The 17,501-nt window shown below is 41.9% G+C and overlaps 1 protein-coding gene across 3 annotated transcripts in view; it reads right to left on the bottom strand.

The window, feature by feature from the left end:
- The window catches only part of FAM149A (family with sequence similarity 149 member A), a 53,040-nt gene that overhangs the window by 14,569 nt on the left and 20,970 nt on the right, over positions 1 to 17,501 (bottom strand). Inside the window, exons 1-5 of one of the 3 annotated variants that reach the window (XM_041751869.1) lie at positions 9,137 to 9,251; positions 4,234 to 4,344; positions 3,829 to 3,967; positions 1,672 to 1,814; positions 413 to 538 (exon numbers count right to left, since the gene is read on the bottom strand). In XM_041751869.1, the coding sequence (XP_041607803.1) occupies positions 413 to 538; positions 1,672 to 1,814; positions 3,829 to 3,967; positions 4,234 to 4,344; positions 9,137 to 9,147 (530 nt within the window). In that variant the 5' untranslated portion in view covers positions 9,148 to 9,251. Of the gene's footprint in view, positions 1 to 412; positions 539 to 1,671; positions 1,815 to 3,828; positions 3,968 to 4,233; positions 4,345 to 9,136; positions 9,258 to 17,501 lie in introns of those variants that run through there. The other 2 variants (XM_041751871.1, XM_041751870.1) reach the window with 2 other exon arrangements.

The raw sequence follows: 17,501 nt of genomic DNA, 5'->3' as shown, positions 1-17,501 counted from the left end.
GATGATGTCATGGCATAGTCCCAAATATGTGTGACTGGCATAGAGGGATTTATCAAAATCTGTTGATGAACAAAAGAAAATATGATAGAGCTTTATTTCTTTTGCTATTGCATTGGAACTTAGGATCCATGACAAGAGGTCAGGTTTTGATTTTGTATCTAACCCACCTTTCAGAGTCTTTGAAACAGAATTTCAAGAGTTAACTCCCTCGTTACACACTCTCTGCACCATTATCATCATCACCATCAATTTAGAATCAGAAACATCCTGGGAAAAAAATGCTCTGTACCTGCCAGTCCCTGAAATCTAAGCTTCCAGATCAGTGGAGCCAAGGCTCATGGCTACAGACATGAAAAAAGGAAAACTAAAATGAAATTCAAAATACTTTTAAAAATAACCTATAGGAGCCTACTCTCTGCTGTTGTGGTTGTGTCCATAGGCATCTAAGAAGGGTTTGTGGAGTGCAGAACGAGGCTCACTGCCCTGGAAATGTTGGAACCCTTCATCAGTTGGCACGATGAGCTGTCTTCCTAATACTCTGCAAGGTAAAAAAATAAAAATAAAAAGGAAGAATAAAAGGAACTCTAATTTATTAGAAAAAGGAAAAATGCTTTGCAATGTTGAAAGTCAGATAAAATAATATTTTGAAGACACATATATGAAGTGATAAGGAACAGACAGCTAGGGTAATGCTGGGCACGTAGGAGCTCTCTATAAATGTTAACTAATATCTACATAATGAATAAAACTATATAAATATATACACCTGGCTTATATTCCCTGCAGTGTTTTCTTTTTCCACCCTCCTTCCTTCACTATTATCTTAACTATGTAAGAGTGACAGGAGCTGCTCTGAGCTCCTGGCTTTTCACTAAGTGCCCTACACCTAGAAAAATAAGCACCCACAATTAATATCGGTTGGACATATTATACTCTTCAAGACAGAGGGCTTATAAAGGACTGAGTAGAAAAATTGAAAGACTACTTAGTCAACATTTTTTTTAAGTTACCTAGTTGAGGTAACCAGAAAATTCATCTGCATTTGTATAAGTGCTCTAATCTATTCTCCCTAAATATAATTAATATAAAGGAACTTCTGATAACAGAGATGGATTTTTTTTCTCTCCTAAGTGAGTTTGGCTGAATACTAAGAGAAGAAAAGCTTTCCTTCAGACCCAATCTATATTCTCCATCTTTGATATCAAAAAAATAAATGATCCTGGGGTGCCTGGATCAGTTAAGCATCCAACTCTTGATTTCGGCTCAGGTCTTGATCTCAGGATCATGAATTTAAGCCCTGCACTGGGCTTCTCACTGCGGGGTGGAGCCTACTAAAAAAAAATCAATTAAAAAATAAAAATAAAAATGAAATAAAATAAAATACCAGAGGGATTTAAAAAAAGTGATTTTTCCTACATAAGGAATCTTGGTTAGTCAGTAAGATTCATCTTTCCAAGCATTTGGCAAATAATTACTCTGTTCCTCCCTCCAGCACCATTTCAAAGGATATGCTTAAAAAAATAATAATAAATAAAAAAAAACAAAGGATATGCTTTCTCACCAAAGACGTGTTCTGGATACATGTTCTGATGGGGCAATTGGTTTCAGTGAAAACATCAGTGGGTGGTTCTGAAACCCATCTCAGAGAATTACCATAAACAACTTCCCTACCTCAGATGGAGGGATCTTCTTGCCCACTCACTGCATTCGGCCACTAGATTCTGAGTCTGAGGGCTGACTTTCCCTTCAAATAACATTTCCTCCACCTCCCAGAATAACTGCTGTACTTTCTGTGCATTGGCTTTGTCAAACTCCTAAAACAAGAAATGCACATTTAGTTATAAGACTAAAAGTTATAGAAATCCAGCCTTCATAATCCGTAATGCTTGTAAAATTTAAAATGCCCATTATATAGGAAGAAGTATGACATGATAACAAGAATGTGGACTTTGTGGTCAGACATACCAGTGGCCCAATTTCTACTCTTCTGATAAATTATATCCCACTGTGAGACTCACCTTCTTTAATTGTTAAATAGAGACCATTTCTACCACACGAGTTATGAGGCCTATTTGAGATTTTACAGAGATGTAAATATAGGTAAAGGTACACATATGAAGTGATAAGGAACAGACAGCTAGGGATAGGGACAGTTGAGGGGGTACAGGGGCAGGAGACTGTGGTTAGTAGAGCTCCCAACAGACATAAATGGACTCATACACACTACACATATTTACATATCTATATGTATGTATGTACACATGTGTACATAGACACATGTCCCTCGTATGGTTGGGTGTCACACACCTAAGCACATCTGCAAAATACCAGCTAGTTTTTCTTCTGATGATGGTACCACTGAAATGGAAAATTACTTTTATGTGAAGGGCCATTTACCTTCTTTTAATGAAGAACCTTGACTATAATTTCTTTTAGGGGTGTGTGAACCTGAAATCTAATCCACAACTCAGAGCAACAAAGCACACATTCAGTGTGATATACCTGATTCAAGATGGTCAAACTGGATTGAATTTCATGAAATGATATTCAATATTTTTTTGCATCTTCACTTAAATTGATAATAAACTAGATTCCCAGACAGCAGGTGAGTTGAATGATCTCTTTTAAAATGCCAAGAGGGTAACAACTAATAATATTTGCCTCCCGGGAGGGGACTGGGCTTACTTTCAATTTTCTTTCTTTTGGCTTTTGTTGCTTTTTGTAAATATTACCCACCAAAAAAGTAAGTTAAAGTTTTTAAATGAAAAGCAATTGTAGGGCCTGAAGTTGTTTCAATTCTATAAATGGAAGTCGCAAGAATCTCTCTGGATAATTGCACAAAAACGTGTATAGAAAGGATCTCAGAATTTGGATGGCATGAAGCAATGGTCCTCAGCCTTCTTCCCATTTGCAGACACATGGGGGTGAGGGTGGCGGCTGCTTGTCACAGCTGAGCTGGTCCCACTTTGTTCAAAAAGGCCTGAGTGATTTGGAGCTGACTCTGTCCAGTGTTTCCCCGCGGCTGTGAGAAGCCCAGCTATTACACACACACCCCAGACCCGAAGAAGTGGACCTACAGGTGCCTTCCAAGTGGTGAACTACTTTAAAGATGGCAAAGGAAATCGGAACATCAAAAAAAGAGCAGGAGTCAGAGCATCCAAGGTGATGTAGTGGAGGCTCTTGCGCAGCCACGTGGGCTTCACGAAAGGCTGGGACCCTATTCTCAGGGATAGTTGAGGGGGTACAGGGGCAGGAGACTGTGGTTAGTAGAGCTCCCAACAAAAGTCTGAGCTGGACACTCACTCCCACAGCTAAGAATCCCACTCCCGAAGAGAACAAAAAAAAGGGTTAAAGTTAACCCTTCTTCTGCTAGGGTGAGAGGTGAAAGTAAAAGATCTGATTTAGAATATTGGGGGGATATCACTTCATCACGGTGATTTTGTACAATTTTTACCTCTCCACGTTTTTTCTCGTATTTAAGTTCCTAATTGTCAAAGTCAGTCCCCAATTTCCTGTCACGGATATAATACAAGAGATCGTGTACAACATGTAGAGGGGGAAGGGATGGGAGGTGGGGAAAGAACAAAATTATCAACGGCTAAGTCTCTGGGCTATGAGATTATGAGTGATTTTTATTTTCCCTTACGTATTCTATATTTTTAAGTGTTCCCACGTGACATGTAAATACGCTTCTATCGATGTATGTGTGTATGTGTAACAAATAGGTAGTGCTTTCAAAATCAGTAAAGAGAGTATTGAAAAGTAAGAAAGGAAATTCTTCATTATAAATTGTAATCATGGAATTATACAAAAGATTCTGAGACATACATCATCTCTCCAAGAGTAAATTGAGCTCCTCTCCGTTGATAAGCCAGTAGTAGAACTCTGTGTCCCGGACCCAGGCCAAGAGCTGTGGGCACCTGCCGGTGTGGGGCTTCCACTGGATCGAAACGATGACCCAGACTCACTGCAGAGACCAATGCAAGCAACAGAAAGAACATTTCTTGGGAAGGAATTAAACTAGAAGTGGTTGTACTGCTCTGAGTTGATTTTAAAATTTATTTGAAAACATTTATGCAGTGTAACATTTCATTACACTAAAACTGAAAACTGCTTTAAAAAAAAAAAAAAAACTCTTAGAAATGCATGACCAATCACTGATTCTGCTTCCTCTCTTCATTACGGGCATGTTTTGATTTTGAGATCAGAACCATTTAACACGTTAATACTTACCAGGTATATTTGTCAATGGCTTTCTGCACATTTCTTGTAAAATGTGTAGGTAAAGGATCTTTGCCTTTCGCAGCCAAACTTTGCCTTCCAGGTCCTTCTGACAGTCCTCTTCTGAAAAATAAAATAAACTATGAAAAATATCTCTAATGTAGTAATTTATTCATTAAAACTTTTAAAACATCCTTTTGCATAAAGTTGTTCCTCTCTTTCATGTCCCCCTAAACACATGTGTGCATGCACCCCCCCACACATACACACACACTCTGCATACACACACTCTGTGTATCCTCAAGAAACTGAGGCCTGGGAGCTTACCATTTTTATTTTTCTCAGAACAAGGTTGCCATTAACCTGCATGCCCCTTTATGCAAAATGGAAAAACACACACAACTTTTTTTGTGACTTAGCAGACTAATAAAATTTGCTCAAAACTTGGCAGACACAGCTCCACTCCCAGGCAAATGAAACATGAGCTAGATTTCAGATCCCACTTGTCCTTTGACCAGGTGCCCTTGTGATTACAAAAGCAACCAGTCTTCTGGGAAAAAATTGATAATTCCACATTAATTCTTAAATATATTAAATTCTCTCTAATCACTAAACACGTGAATGAACAGAAGAAATGACTGAAACACACAAACAATAATTCATTTTAGTTTGGCACCATTGTTTGGTTTGTAGCCTGATGTGTAGGCAGTTTACAAATAGGAATGCCTGGGTTGCTCAATGGTTGAGCGTCTGCCTTCGGCTCAGGTCGTGATCCCAGGGTCGTGGGATCGAGTCCTGAATCAGGCTCCCTCCCCGCAGGGAGCCTGCTTCTCCCTCAGCCTATGTCTCTGCCTCTCTCTCTGTCTCTTGTGAATAAATGGATAAAATTTTACAAAAAATATATATATATATATTAAAATTAATGGAAAACTAACACAGAAGAAATCTCTAAACTTTAAATAAGGTACTAAACCTGACTGGTGTATAAAAGCTAGTGTTAATAGTGTTAATCATTAAAATGCCCTTCCAGTGAACCTCTTAAAACATTTACCTCCCTCTTAGTCATAGTAGCTTCCTAATATTTAACAGTAAACACCTCTTATTCTTTTACAGAAATCATATTTTCCCATACAAATAACTCAAATTTTGTATTAATTGAAGATATGGTAGTGATTTGGAGAAAAAGAAAGTCAACTTTCAATATTTCTAACAGGGATACCACAGTAACATTCATTTAAAAAAATTTGCTGCGTTATCAATTAAAACAGTGCCTAATTTACACTTGTATTTCTAAATATAAATGGAGTTTTAGGGATCCCTGGGTGGCTCAGCAGTTTAGCGCCTGCCTTTGGGCCAGGGCACAATCCTGGAGTCCTGGGATGGAGTCCCACGTTGGGCTCCTGGCATGGAGCCTGCTTCTCCCTCCTCCTGTGTCTCTGCCTTTCTCTCTCTCTCTCCCTCTCTCTCTATGTCTACCATAAATAAATAAATAAATAAATAAATATATATATTAAAAAAAGAATGTTTAAAAATAAACAAAAATAAATAAATAAATGGAATTTTTAAAAATATTAATATAGGAATAAATTCTGCCCTGAGTTATGTACCAATAATACTTTACGAAAAATGGAATTTGAAAAAACAAGTTCATTACTGCAGAGGTTAGCAAGAATCTTTCTTCCATACATATGTCTTATATGCGAGAATAACAGAATTATGTAATTTTTTCCCTCCTTACTGCTCGTTTATCTTAAATACCATCAAGCGGTTCTGAGGATAAAGGCACTAAGAGAAAAGAATACAGGACAAGCTTGTATTCTAACAAATTGCTTTACCTTTGGCCTTTTTTCAGTTGCTTCAAAAAAACTATCAATTATTCATCATTTCCATGTGACTCAATAACTCAAAATAAACATAAATTGATAAAAAAAAGAGACAACTAACAATTACATCAAATAAGCTTCTTTGAGCATTAAGAAATACACACTAGCATATGAATTAACCTGCTTCTCACTGAGAGACAATTTTAAACTTCAGGGTGGTGAATTAAAATAAGTTTCTTAAAAAAATAAAATAAAATAAAATAAATTTCTTCATAATAATCTGCATAAGAATAACAAAGATTGGGACACCTGGGTGGCTCAGTGGGGGTAAGCATCTGCCTTTGACTCAGGTCAAGATCCCAGGGTCCTAGGATCAAGCCCACATCAGTGGGGAATCTGCTTTTCCCTCTCCCTCTGCCACTCCCTCTGCTTGTGATCTCTCACTCACTCTCAAATAAATAAATAGATAAAATCTTTAAAAAAAATAAATAAAGATAGATTAGAATCCTGCTCTGCCCTGACTGGCTGTGTGCTCCAAGCAAGTTGTTTCCTTTCCTGGACCCAATACACACATCTGTAAAAACAGTAACAATACTGTCAATGTTTTCCTACAGTTGTGAGACCCAGCTTAGATAAAAGCATGTAAAGTCCGCATAATCAGTGCTGGGTCCATCAGATTGCTCTTCTTCACCGCTATCAGTGTTATCACCTGCTACTGGAAAACACTAAGCTGCTTCTTTGTACCTCCTGCAGCATTTTGTATTATATAGATCTCTTTCCAGCCCTCAGCTTTTTATTGAGATGATTTTTACACTATTTTTTTTTATCAGCAGCACCTAAAAGAATGCCTGTCACATAGAGATGCCTGTCACTCTATGTTTGCTGAAAGAATCAATAATTAGTGAGCCAAACAAAGAACATGTTTTTACTCTATAAATTCATGCTTACCACAAAAGATTACATTGTGACCGGACGCAAGCATACTCTTCCAATTCAAGACATTTCTGGAGATTTGCTTCTCCTTTATAAAGACAGAAAATTCCCAGCTCTTGGAGCAACTGCTATCTCCAAAAGTGACTTTTACAACTGGATGGCTGGATACAATGGTTCCTTGCTTTCCGTTCCTCCTCTGTCTTGTAAGCAACCGGAAAACTAAATTCACTAATCAGACTCATGCCTATTTGTTTTGTTTCTAATGAACAATAATCTCTTGCTCCGGGAAAATTCACCCTTTTGGGGGGGGGGGGGGTGGGGAGGGGAGGAGGGAGTCTTTCCAACCTAAGAAAATGATTTGCAAAATGAAAGGACTAAGTTCTCTCTTCATATAACACCATATCCTTTCGCAGATAGCATTACTACTCACTTCAAAGTGTAGCTGATGACAGAGCTTCAAAATGCAGGGATGCAGTGGGGAGGGGAGTGCAGGGGGAGGAATTACTATAAAATGGATGCCATGCCCTCAACCACCACCTACTTCTATAGTATTTCTCCAACTTTTTTCTCCTCTGTTCTTCTCATCTTATCTCCTTGAAAAGCCTCTGTATTTCTGTGGAACTTCTTGAACTTCAGAGTTCATTTGACCACAGAACTCAGAACAACCCTAAAGAGAAACCTGAGCCTATTAATGCAATGACTACCCAAGGTCACCAAGAAAACAGGGATGCAGCTGCTCCCTGGGCCCAGGCCATCTGCCTGTCTCTCCAGGAATCCCAAATTATTTATATTGTTAACAACAGAGTCTATACAATTTTCCTTTTGTTTTTTCTTTTTATGCCTTGTTTTGAATCTTTGATTTCTTTCCCCTAACCAATCATTGTACTGTTATTTCATGCACAGCACTGAACATCTCTCATTTCCTGTAAACTATCAATTCCTATGCAAACTATGCAGCCTAAAAAAGTGTACAGGATGTACAGGATGCATCCTATAAATAAAACTTGAAAGTGGTGGAATGTCTATTAAGCTTTTATTATGTTACACATGGGCATATAAGCTTTACACTACTTCTTGTCTATGCCGCTTAAATTCTAGAGATGTTAAAAAAAAAAAACTGCTAATGGGTGTACATTTAAGGCTGTTCACTTGGAAAGGTGACCTGCGTTTTGGAGCAGACTGAAGTGCACCCACTGAACTATATGGCATTAATTTGCCCATGCAACAAAGGGAAGGCTGAGTCCCAATCTCTATGAGCCGCTCATTTCCAGTGTCAAGATACTGACTCTATTATCTATTTTTACTTTTTAAAACTTGCCTCTAAGCCCTGGTGGCTCAGTGGTTTAGCGCCACCTTCAGCCCGGGGTGTGATCGCGGAGACCCAGGATTGAGTCCCACGTCGGGCTCCCTGCATGGAGCCTGCTTCTCCCTCTGCCTGTGTCTCTGCCTCTCTCTCCTTCTGTGTCTCTCATGAATAAATAAATAAAACTTGCCTCTAGATAGCCCACAAACCTCTGTCCTTTTGCCTTGTAGAAATTCAACATTAGTGTGATCGAAGCGTTCGTAATTTTGCATTTCTGCCTTAAAGGCCTGCCTGAAACGAACGCTGTATTCTGAATGGGTTAAAATGCGGGGTGGTTTCCTGGGTGGGCTGGCTCTCAGGAAGCCCTCGTCCCCTGAAAGGGCGCCAGGACGCCTGGGTGGCTCAGGGGGTCAGGCCCGGGTCAAGATCCTGATCCCCGGGTCCTGGGACCCAGCTCCACGGGGGGAGGCGGGGCGGGGGGGGTCCCTACCCAGCGGGGAGTCTGCTTCTCCCTCTCCCTCTGCCAGCTGCATCACCTGCTTGTGCTGTCAAATACTAAATACACTTAAAAACTAGTTCACAAGCAAAAGCAAAGCAGCGCCGCCCTGACCGGGAGGAGCACATCCTAGAAGCGGCGGCAGCCCTCGGGGCTGACGGACAGTCTGTGGCCTCGGTGCACGGGGGCAGCTTCCCGGGGAAAGCCGGTGACGGCCGCCCCGCAGGTTTCACGAACGGATGCGGGGAAGCCGAGCAGCGCAGTCCCGCTTCGCAGCCAGCGCAGGGAAGATACCCGCACGCGCCCCCACCCCGCGACCCGAGCGGAGCCCGCCCCCGCCCCCGGGCGCCCGACACTTACCCGATCACCATCAGTCCCGGGCCCGGGCTCGCATCCCCCGGGCCCGGCCGCGCGCCCCGAGGCCTGGGCGCCTCCCGCCGCCGCCGCCCCGCGCGGGCCCCCTGCAGGCTGCGGGCGGCCGCGCGCCCCCGCCCGCCCAGCCCCGCGCCCCCGCGCCCCCGCCCGCCCAGCCCCGCGCCCCCGCGCCCCGCGCCCCCGCCCGCTAGCCCCGCGCCCGCAGCGCAGTCGCGCCCCGGAGGCCCGAGCCCCGAGCGGCGCTGCCGGGGGCGCTGCGGGCCGGGGGCGCGCGGCCCATGGGCGCGGCTGCTCGCGGGGCGCCCTCCCCCCCCCGCCGGCCGGGTCCCGCCGCGCACGCCCTGCCCTCGTCCTCCTCCTCCGCCCCCGCCGAGGTCGGCCCGGGCCGGGCGGGGGGGTCCCCGAGGGCTCCGCGCCCCAGCCGCCGCCTCCCGCGTTCCCGGGAACCTAACCTTGGGGAAAGCCTCTGCCAGGGGCCCGATTTCATAACCCAGTGACCTGAGCTTTGGCCGCGAGCCACCGGGCCCCTGGGCGCCCGCCCTGCCGCCTCCCTGCGCCGCCCGCGCGCACCCGCTGCCCCTCACCCCTCCGCGGGCCTGTCTGGGCGGGACGGGCTGCCCCGACAGGTGTTTGCTCTCCTTCACCCCCCTAAGTGGACCTTTAATTAACAGGAGATAGACCGAGAACTACAGAACGAGTTCACCTGTCCCCCTCCTCCCATCAAGAGAATTCCTAATTGGGCAGGGGTGCGGGGGGGGGGCGGTAGCGACCTGTCCCCCCTCCTCCCATCAGAGAATTCCCAATTGGGCAGGGGTGCGGTGGCGGGGGTGGGACGGTAGGCGACTTATCCCCCCTCCTCCCATCAGAGAATTCCTAATTGGGCAGGGGTGCGGGGGGGGGGTAGGCGACCTGTCCCCCCTACTCCCGTCAAGAGAATTCCTAATTGGGCAGGGGTGCGGGGGGGGGGGTAGGCGACCTGTCCCCCCTACTCCCCTCAAGAGAATTCCTAATTGGGCAGGGGTGCGGGGGAGGGGGGGCGGTAGCGACCTGTCCCCCTCCTCGCATCAGGGAATTCCTAATTGGGCAGGGGTGCGGTGAGGAGGGTAGGCAGAAGGAAAGTTAAAAAAAAAAAAAAAACCGAAGCCTCAGACCTGGTAAATTCAAGATGCTAACCTGATTAACAGGAACTCTAGGTCTAATCGTGCCCCTTCAGGGCCCGTCTCTCCATTCTCACACAGGTGTTTTATAGTATCCGATCCAATAACTTCTCTGCAAACCAGCAAGCATACCTGTGTGTGTGTGTATTGGTATGTGCTTGTTTCCATCTTGGAGTCACACAATTAATTATACCAGGACCAAAGTCACTGGCCCCTGTGTCGTGTGATGACCAAGCCATCATATTCATGAACTGAAAGAATGGAAATGATTTAGCTTAAGTAGGCTGCGTAAGCAAGGTGTCAGAGTGCAGGCACTACACAGCATACTTTCCCCCACTAAAAGATTTTTCATAATTACAATGAATAAAACGGCTGCTGGTACGCTTTGCAGCCCGCCCTGTATATCCATTCGCCTTTGATCTGAGGCCTCCCGAGTCTGAACAGGTACAATGAAGCGGACCTATTCCTTCTGCTCGGCATCCTGCATTTAGAGGTACACCACGCCTCTTCCATTTATTAGTGAAAAAAAAAAAGTCTGGTCTATTTATTTTTAATCTGACTTTTAATGAGCAACCCTAAGAGAATGGTCAGAAACCACTACCAACAATAAAACCATCCATGTCTTGAAGTAAGGATACTGCATCCTCCCCACACTTACCACCACAAATAATCGGTTTGAAGTGGTGAATGGTTTTAAATCCTAAAATTAATAGGATTTTAATCCTGATCCATACATATGTGTACAACTGTGGGGAGCGAGTGTGCATGGATGTGTCTATGAGGAAAGCTATGATGGTGTCTGAGGTTAAACACATACCTGCTAAAACTATTGATACATAGAGGGAGACCTGATAGAGAAACAAAAGAGAAGAATATTATGATTATGATCCCCATATAGACTGGCTGCTTTATATGTACATTGTTTTGTTTATTTTTTTAATTTTTTAAGAAGATTTATTTGTTCATGATAGACAGAGAGAGAGAGAGAGAGGCAGAGACACAGGCAGAGGGAGGAGAAGCAGGCTCCATGCAGGGAGCCCTACGTGGGCATCGATCCCGGGACTCCAGGATCGCGCCCTGAGCCAAAGGCAGGCGCCAAAACGCTGAGCCACCCAGGGATCCCCTGTTTAATTTTTTAACACCCATGCTGGGTAGATATTATCATCCAATTTTACTGATGAAAATACTGAAGATAGAGACCTTAAGTGAAATGTTCCAGGTCACTCATCTAGGATGTGGGGTGTGTGTGTGTGTGTGTGTGTGTGTCCCAGATATCTGTTACTGCACAACGAACTACCCTGAATTTAGTGGATTAAAACAAGTCATTTTTGTTATGCTCACAAACCACAGAAGTCAGGAATCCTGGCAAGATGTGGCTGGGTGATTTGTCTGTTCCATGTGGCACTGTGGCTTCTTGGAATTGCTCAGTGGTATTCAACTGGCCTCTGGGCTGGGCTGGAGATACCAAAAAGACTTCACGCACAACGTATCTAGCCCTTTGGGGCAGAGGGATGGCTGGAAGGCTGGGCCCAGCTAGCCCTTCTCTCCTGTAGTCTCGGGACCTCCCTGGGGAATCTCTCCAGCAGGACAGCCAGAAACCCGGTGGGTCCTACATGGCACTCAGGGCTCTAAGAAACCAAGGCAGAAGCTGTTTGCTCTATTAAAGGCTGGCTCCAAACGGGCATAGTGCCACTTACATTGTACTCCAGTATCCAAGCATTCACCGATTCCAAGTGTTGGAAGATAGAACCCCTCTCCAATGGGGAGTGTGTCAACATTTTTACTCTACCATAATTCACCTTTTTTTTTTTAAGTCATAATCCACCTTCTGTCCAGACATTATTTACACTCCTCCCCTTCCATGCACAATATACTCAAGCCACTCAAAATTCCCTAAAATTTAATCATCTCAATCATGTCCAAGTGAGGACAAGGAGGCTCCTCGTGGGGGGCATTTCTTCTGGATCTGAAGACCCGTGAACTAAAGAGACAAGCCAGCGGCCTCCCATGTGCCCAAAGAACAATGGAGACACAGAGACTGAAGAAACCACAACTGGCACTCGTGTCCCAAAGGAGGGGCAGCAGGAGACACCGCAGTCACCAGCCCATGGCTGTTGGAGTCCAAGCAAGCTCATGTTTCCAATTTCTTGATTAGGACCCACTTCTGCTCCCTGGCTTCCTCTAGCTCTTCGCTCTGCCTTCTGGGCTCTGGCTCCCACCCTCTGAGTCATCTTCATGAGGAGGGCATGGCACAGGTTTGCAACGGAGTAGGCTCGCAGCCTGCTTCCTTCCAGAGGGACGTCTAGTCCAAGGTGCCAGTGCTTCCACTCCTCCACCAGTCTCATCCTCTTACAGAACTTGTGTGCTTTCCTTTGAATTTCCTCAGAGCTCACTCCATTAGGCCCTAAGACACTCTTGGCTTTTCTTTCTGGGACAGGTTGTTGGGGTGCCTTTGAGGCTGCTGTGGGACAATGCTCTTACGCCCCTAAATCTTCCTGAGGCTTTTAGTTAGACAACCTTTGGTTTCACCTTTACCACTGCCTGGGATCTGTTTGGTGCATGGAAGTCATTTCTTAATTTTGCTCAGAGAAACTGTGATGTTGAAACAGTTTACTTCTCAAACCCAAGTCCTGGCTCATAGATTTCATATGAATTCTGCTCCCAAACTGGACAATTCCTTCTTTAGTTCATGTGTCTCTTCTCTCAAATTTCAAAATAAAAAGCAATATTGATTTCGAGATGAAAGTCATAGAATCTCGCAGCTGGATTGGCCTAGGGCAGTGTGCTCCAATAGAAATATAATGTGAGCCACACATAATTTTAAATGTTCTAGTATCCACATTAATAAAGTTAAAAGAAACAGTTGAAATTAATTTCAGTATTATATTTTAGTTAATTCAATATATCTAAGGTATTATTTCAATATATAATCACTATAAAAATTATTGGGATATTTTAAATATGTTGGGGGGCTGTCATTGAAACCCAGTGTGTATTTTACACTCATAGTACATCTCAATTAGACTACCCATATTTCAAGTGCTCATTCACTACATGTGGTTAGTGACTTCCGTCCTGGATGGTGGCTCTAGACCATAAAATAAAATCCCTTGACTTTTATTTTTAATATGGCTGAAGCATTTTAAGACTCCATCTTACTTAGTCAAGACTTAAGTTGTGAGATATTTATATATATAAGATATAAACATACATATATATGAAAAAAAATATATTATTTTCTAAATACACACATATTCCAAGTAGTTGTCACAAACATCAATAGACAGTTAAAGGCTTAACTGCATATCAGAATCTAAAGCTACTGATGCTGTCAGTTTATCCTTAAAGACACATAAAAATTTATATGGGCAGACAAAAATTAATTTTAAAAAAGAATGAAAAATGTTCTACATTCAGATATGACTTATAAAAGAAAAACATTTTTCTCAATGTTATTTGTACTTACTGCACGTAATTTTTCCTCCTTCATTGACTATCTCAAATCATAATTGAGAACTGAAAGTAAATAGCTATTTCCACATTCTAGTTTGAGTGTTTTACATTCTAATGCGGGCAAGGGGCTTGGGATCAGTCAGTAATCACAGTAATTAAATAGGAGACCTTAATTCCTAAAATACGGATCTTAGCATCTGCCTTAGCCTACTTTGGGGGAATTCATTAGGATGAAATGGAATTGTGTATGTGATCACTCTCTAAAAATCTATTGGTAATTTAAAGATACAGCAATAGTTACAAGCAACATTTAAATTTTCTAAAAATTGACCTGATTTCAAATCCTGGCTTTGCCTTGCTCTAGCCAGGCAATCCTGAGCTGGCAACAATTTTCTGAGCATAAGTTATAGAAAACAAATCTAATATTATTCTCTACCTTATAGAGTTGCATGAATTAGAGATGATTTTTGGAAAATGCATGTAGATGCATAATACATCCTAACTTTAATCATTCCCCCTTCAGCGCTAGAAACATTGAGTTACTTCCAGTGAGAGTTTAAAAAGAAAATTGAGTGTTCATTTGTGTTCATCTTATTCTTATGCAGTTGCAATATACAAATGTTGCATCTAGATAAGCTTTTATATTTACCCAGTACAGGCAGTCTTTCCTTTGCACAGGTATCATGTGAACTGAAACTGTATCAAAATTGGGTCCTTGCTTTACAAATATACACATATAGACACACATGTATTTTCTATCTCCACCACAGAGCTGTCTCCAGTAGCCATGAGCACACCCAGCACCTAGATTTTGGTTTCTAGTACCATTCCCTAATTGAAGGAATTAAGGTTCCTTGGAGAAAGATGATTCCAGGGCTGGGATAGGGAAAATTTAAAAATATACCTGGAGCATTCACAGTGCCAGAAAATAAAGAAGTACTCAAAAACCTACAAAAGAGTGGGGGCATGTCAGAGGGACTCAGGAGCCAACCTGAAAGAGCCCAGAATAGCCAAAGCTGAAACAATTTGAGTAACAAATAATGTAGTATTGATATACAATCCAAAGGACAAAATAAATATCTGTGAGTACACATTGATAAAAATAAATGACTGAACAAATAAACAAATGGGGGAAAGAGGTGAATATCCTATAGAAGAATTATAAATGAATTATGTAATTGTTCCTTCTTTCAGGAGATTGAGCTTAACACACCCTACTCTAAACCTTGAGTGTGGGCTTGATTCCAAAGAGTAGAGTCCAAAAAGAGGGCAAGACAACTTTACAAGGGAAAAAACCTGTCAAGCACTCCCTCAGCCAGGTGGTCAAGGTCAGCATCAGTGGTGATGAGTCATAATAGCCTGTACCCTTAAGAAGATACAAAGAGAATGTTGCTTCATTTTTTGTGGTCTTCCTCCTTGAAGCCCATAATTGCGGTCTAATCATGATAAAAGTGACAAATTCTAATGGAGAGACATTCTACAAAATATAGGGCCTGTACTCTTCAAATTCTTAAGGTCATCAAAACAAGGAAAGTCTGAGAAACTGTCTCATCAGTCTCAAAACAGAGAATACTAAGGGGATGTGATAATTAAATGTAATAGGGACTGTGGAGCCGAAGAAGTACCACGGGGATCAACTAGCTGCAATGGCTAACTTGAAATCAGTGGATCTGAATAAAGCAGATTAGCCTCCATAATGTGGGTGGGCCTCATCCAATCAGTTGAAGCCCTTAATAGAACAAAGACTGACTTTTCACAGGCAAGAAGGAATTCTGCAAATGGACTGCCTTTGGACTTAAACTGTAACTCTTCCCTGGGTCTCCGGCCTGCCAGCCTACCCTGCAGATTTTGAACTTACCAATCCTCCACCACCATGTGAGTCAATACCTTAAAATAAATCTCTCTCTCTGTCTCAGAATTTATTTTTTTATTTAAGTCTATAAATATAGATACAGATGTAGACATAGAGATGCATCCTATTGGTTCTGTTTCTCTGGAAGACCCTGGCTGCATTCACTGGTGAAATTGGAATGAAATGTGAATTTTAGTTCATAATAACACATCAATGTTGGTTCATTATTTGTGATAGATGTACCATTATAAGATATTAATAATAAGGAGCAACTTTTCTGTGCATTTAAAGCTGTTCTGAAAGTCTATTTAAAAAGTGCTTTGATAAACTCTCTACACATTTAAATATATTTTACAAGTTAGTAACTATTTTCCAAGAAGACCAATAAAACAATATCGTGTTTTATTATTATTTTAATGTGAGTATAATCATCTCATAATGTGTTAGATAAACTGTAAAGTCAATAGCTTACAGAAAATTATAGAAAAACATAGAATTTATATATATATATAGCATATATATATATAATTTTTTTCTGAGAGGGAGAGAAAAAGAGAGAGGTGGCAAGGGGCAGAGGGAGAGAGAGAATCTTAAGCAGGCTCCATGCCCATTGAGGAAACGATGTGGAGCTCAGTCTCACAACGCAGATATCATGACCTGAGCAGAAATAAAAACTTGTACACTTAACAAACTGAACCACCCAGGCGCCCTAAAATTGATATATTATTTAACATAAAAATGAAAAAGAATTACGTAGGTAGTAAAATTTATAAGGACATTATTTTTAAAGAATTGCAATAAAATTTAATAAGTTGTATCTAATGTTAAATAATAACATAAATTAGCTTTATATAAAATTTTCCTAAGAACAGCCTATGTAAAAGCAAAATACAACTACATTATTTGACCCATTTTGGGATTGAAATGTTTGCATGCAATCCTACTAAAGAGCCACTAGATGTCAATCCTTCCCATATGTTAACACTAAAGACTGTCCAAGTGGATTTTAATACCACGTGAGATTTTGTTTTTGATTTTTTCTGTTTTTTTGTTTTCTGTTTTTTGTTTTGTTTTGTTTTTTTAAGATTTTATTTATTCATAGACAGAGAGAGGCAGAGACACAGAGAGAGGGAGAAACAGGCTCCATGCAGGGAGCCTGATGTGGGACTCGATCCCAGGGCTCCAGGATCACACCCCAGGCTGCAGGCGGCACCAAACTGCTGCGCCACCAGGGCTGCCCTGTTTTGTTTTGTTTGTTTTGTTTTGTTTTTTCAAGATTTAGGATGTAGTGAATTTTCTTTCCAGTACAGATGTGGAATCCTGTTTATGCACAGCTGACAGCGTCAAGACGCTAACATCGGCTATGCTAGTCTGTGTTAGTATCACACTTTAGTAGGCAAATAGGCTCAGGGTCCTACACACCTTACTTCAAAACATAACAACATCTTGATGAGTGGCTGCTTTTAAGTACAGAAAAGAAAACCCAGAGTGAACAATGTAAGTAAATTACTGAGAGTAAACAGTTTTATCCAGATCTGTCAGGTCTGAGTTCACAAGTTTGCCCTAAGATTCATCTCTGATCTAATTTGCAGATTTCTGCTGAAGTTCCTTCTCTCATAAAGATGCTCTATGGACATCTCTTATGGATATACCAAATATGTTACATAATAATATTCACTAACATTTCTTGAGTATTAACCACTTCCCCATCTATGTTTTAAAGCTCTTGATTCAAGTTAGTGTATTTAAGTTTCATAATTAATTCTGCAGACTAGTAAACTGAGGCAGAAAGAAGTCAGTGATGTGACTGAGCCAACATTCTAACTTCAGCTATTGGAGATAAAGTATATTCAGTGACGTACTTCAGTCTTTTATGCAGGGCATACAC

This window comes from Vulpes lagopus, chromosome 4 (genome assembly GCF_018345385.1).
Source record: "Vulpes lagopus strain Blue_001 chromosome 4, ASM1834538v1, whole genome shotgun sequence".
NCBI lineage: Eukaryota > Metazoa > Chordata > Mammalia > Carnivora > Canidae > Vulpes > Vulpes lagopus.
The sequence above is the reverse complement of the archived record's forward strand: the minus strand, read 5'-3'. Positions and strand labels throughout refer to the sequence as shown.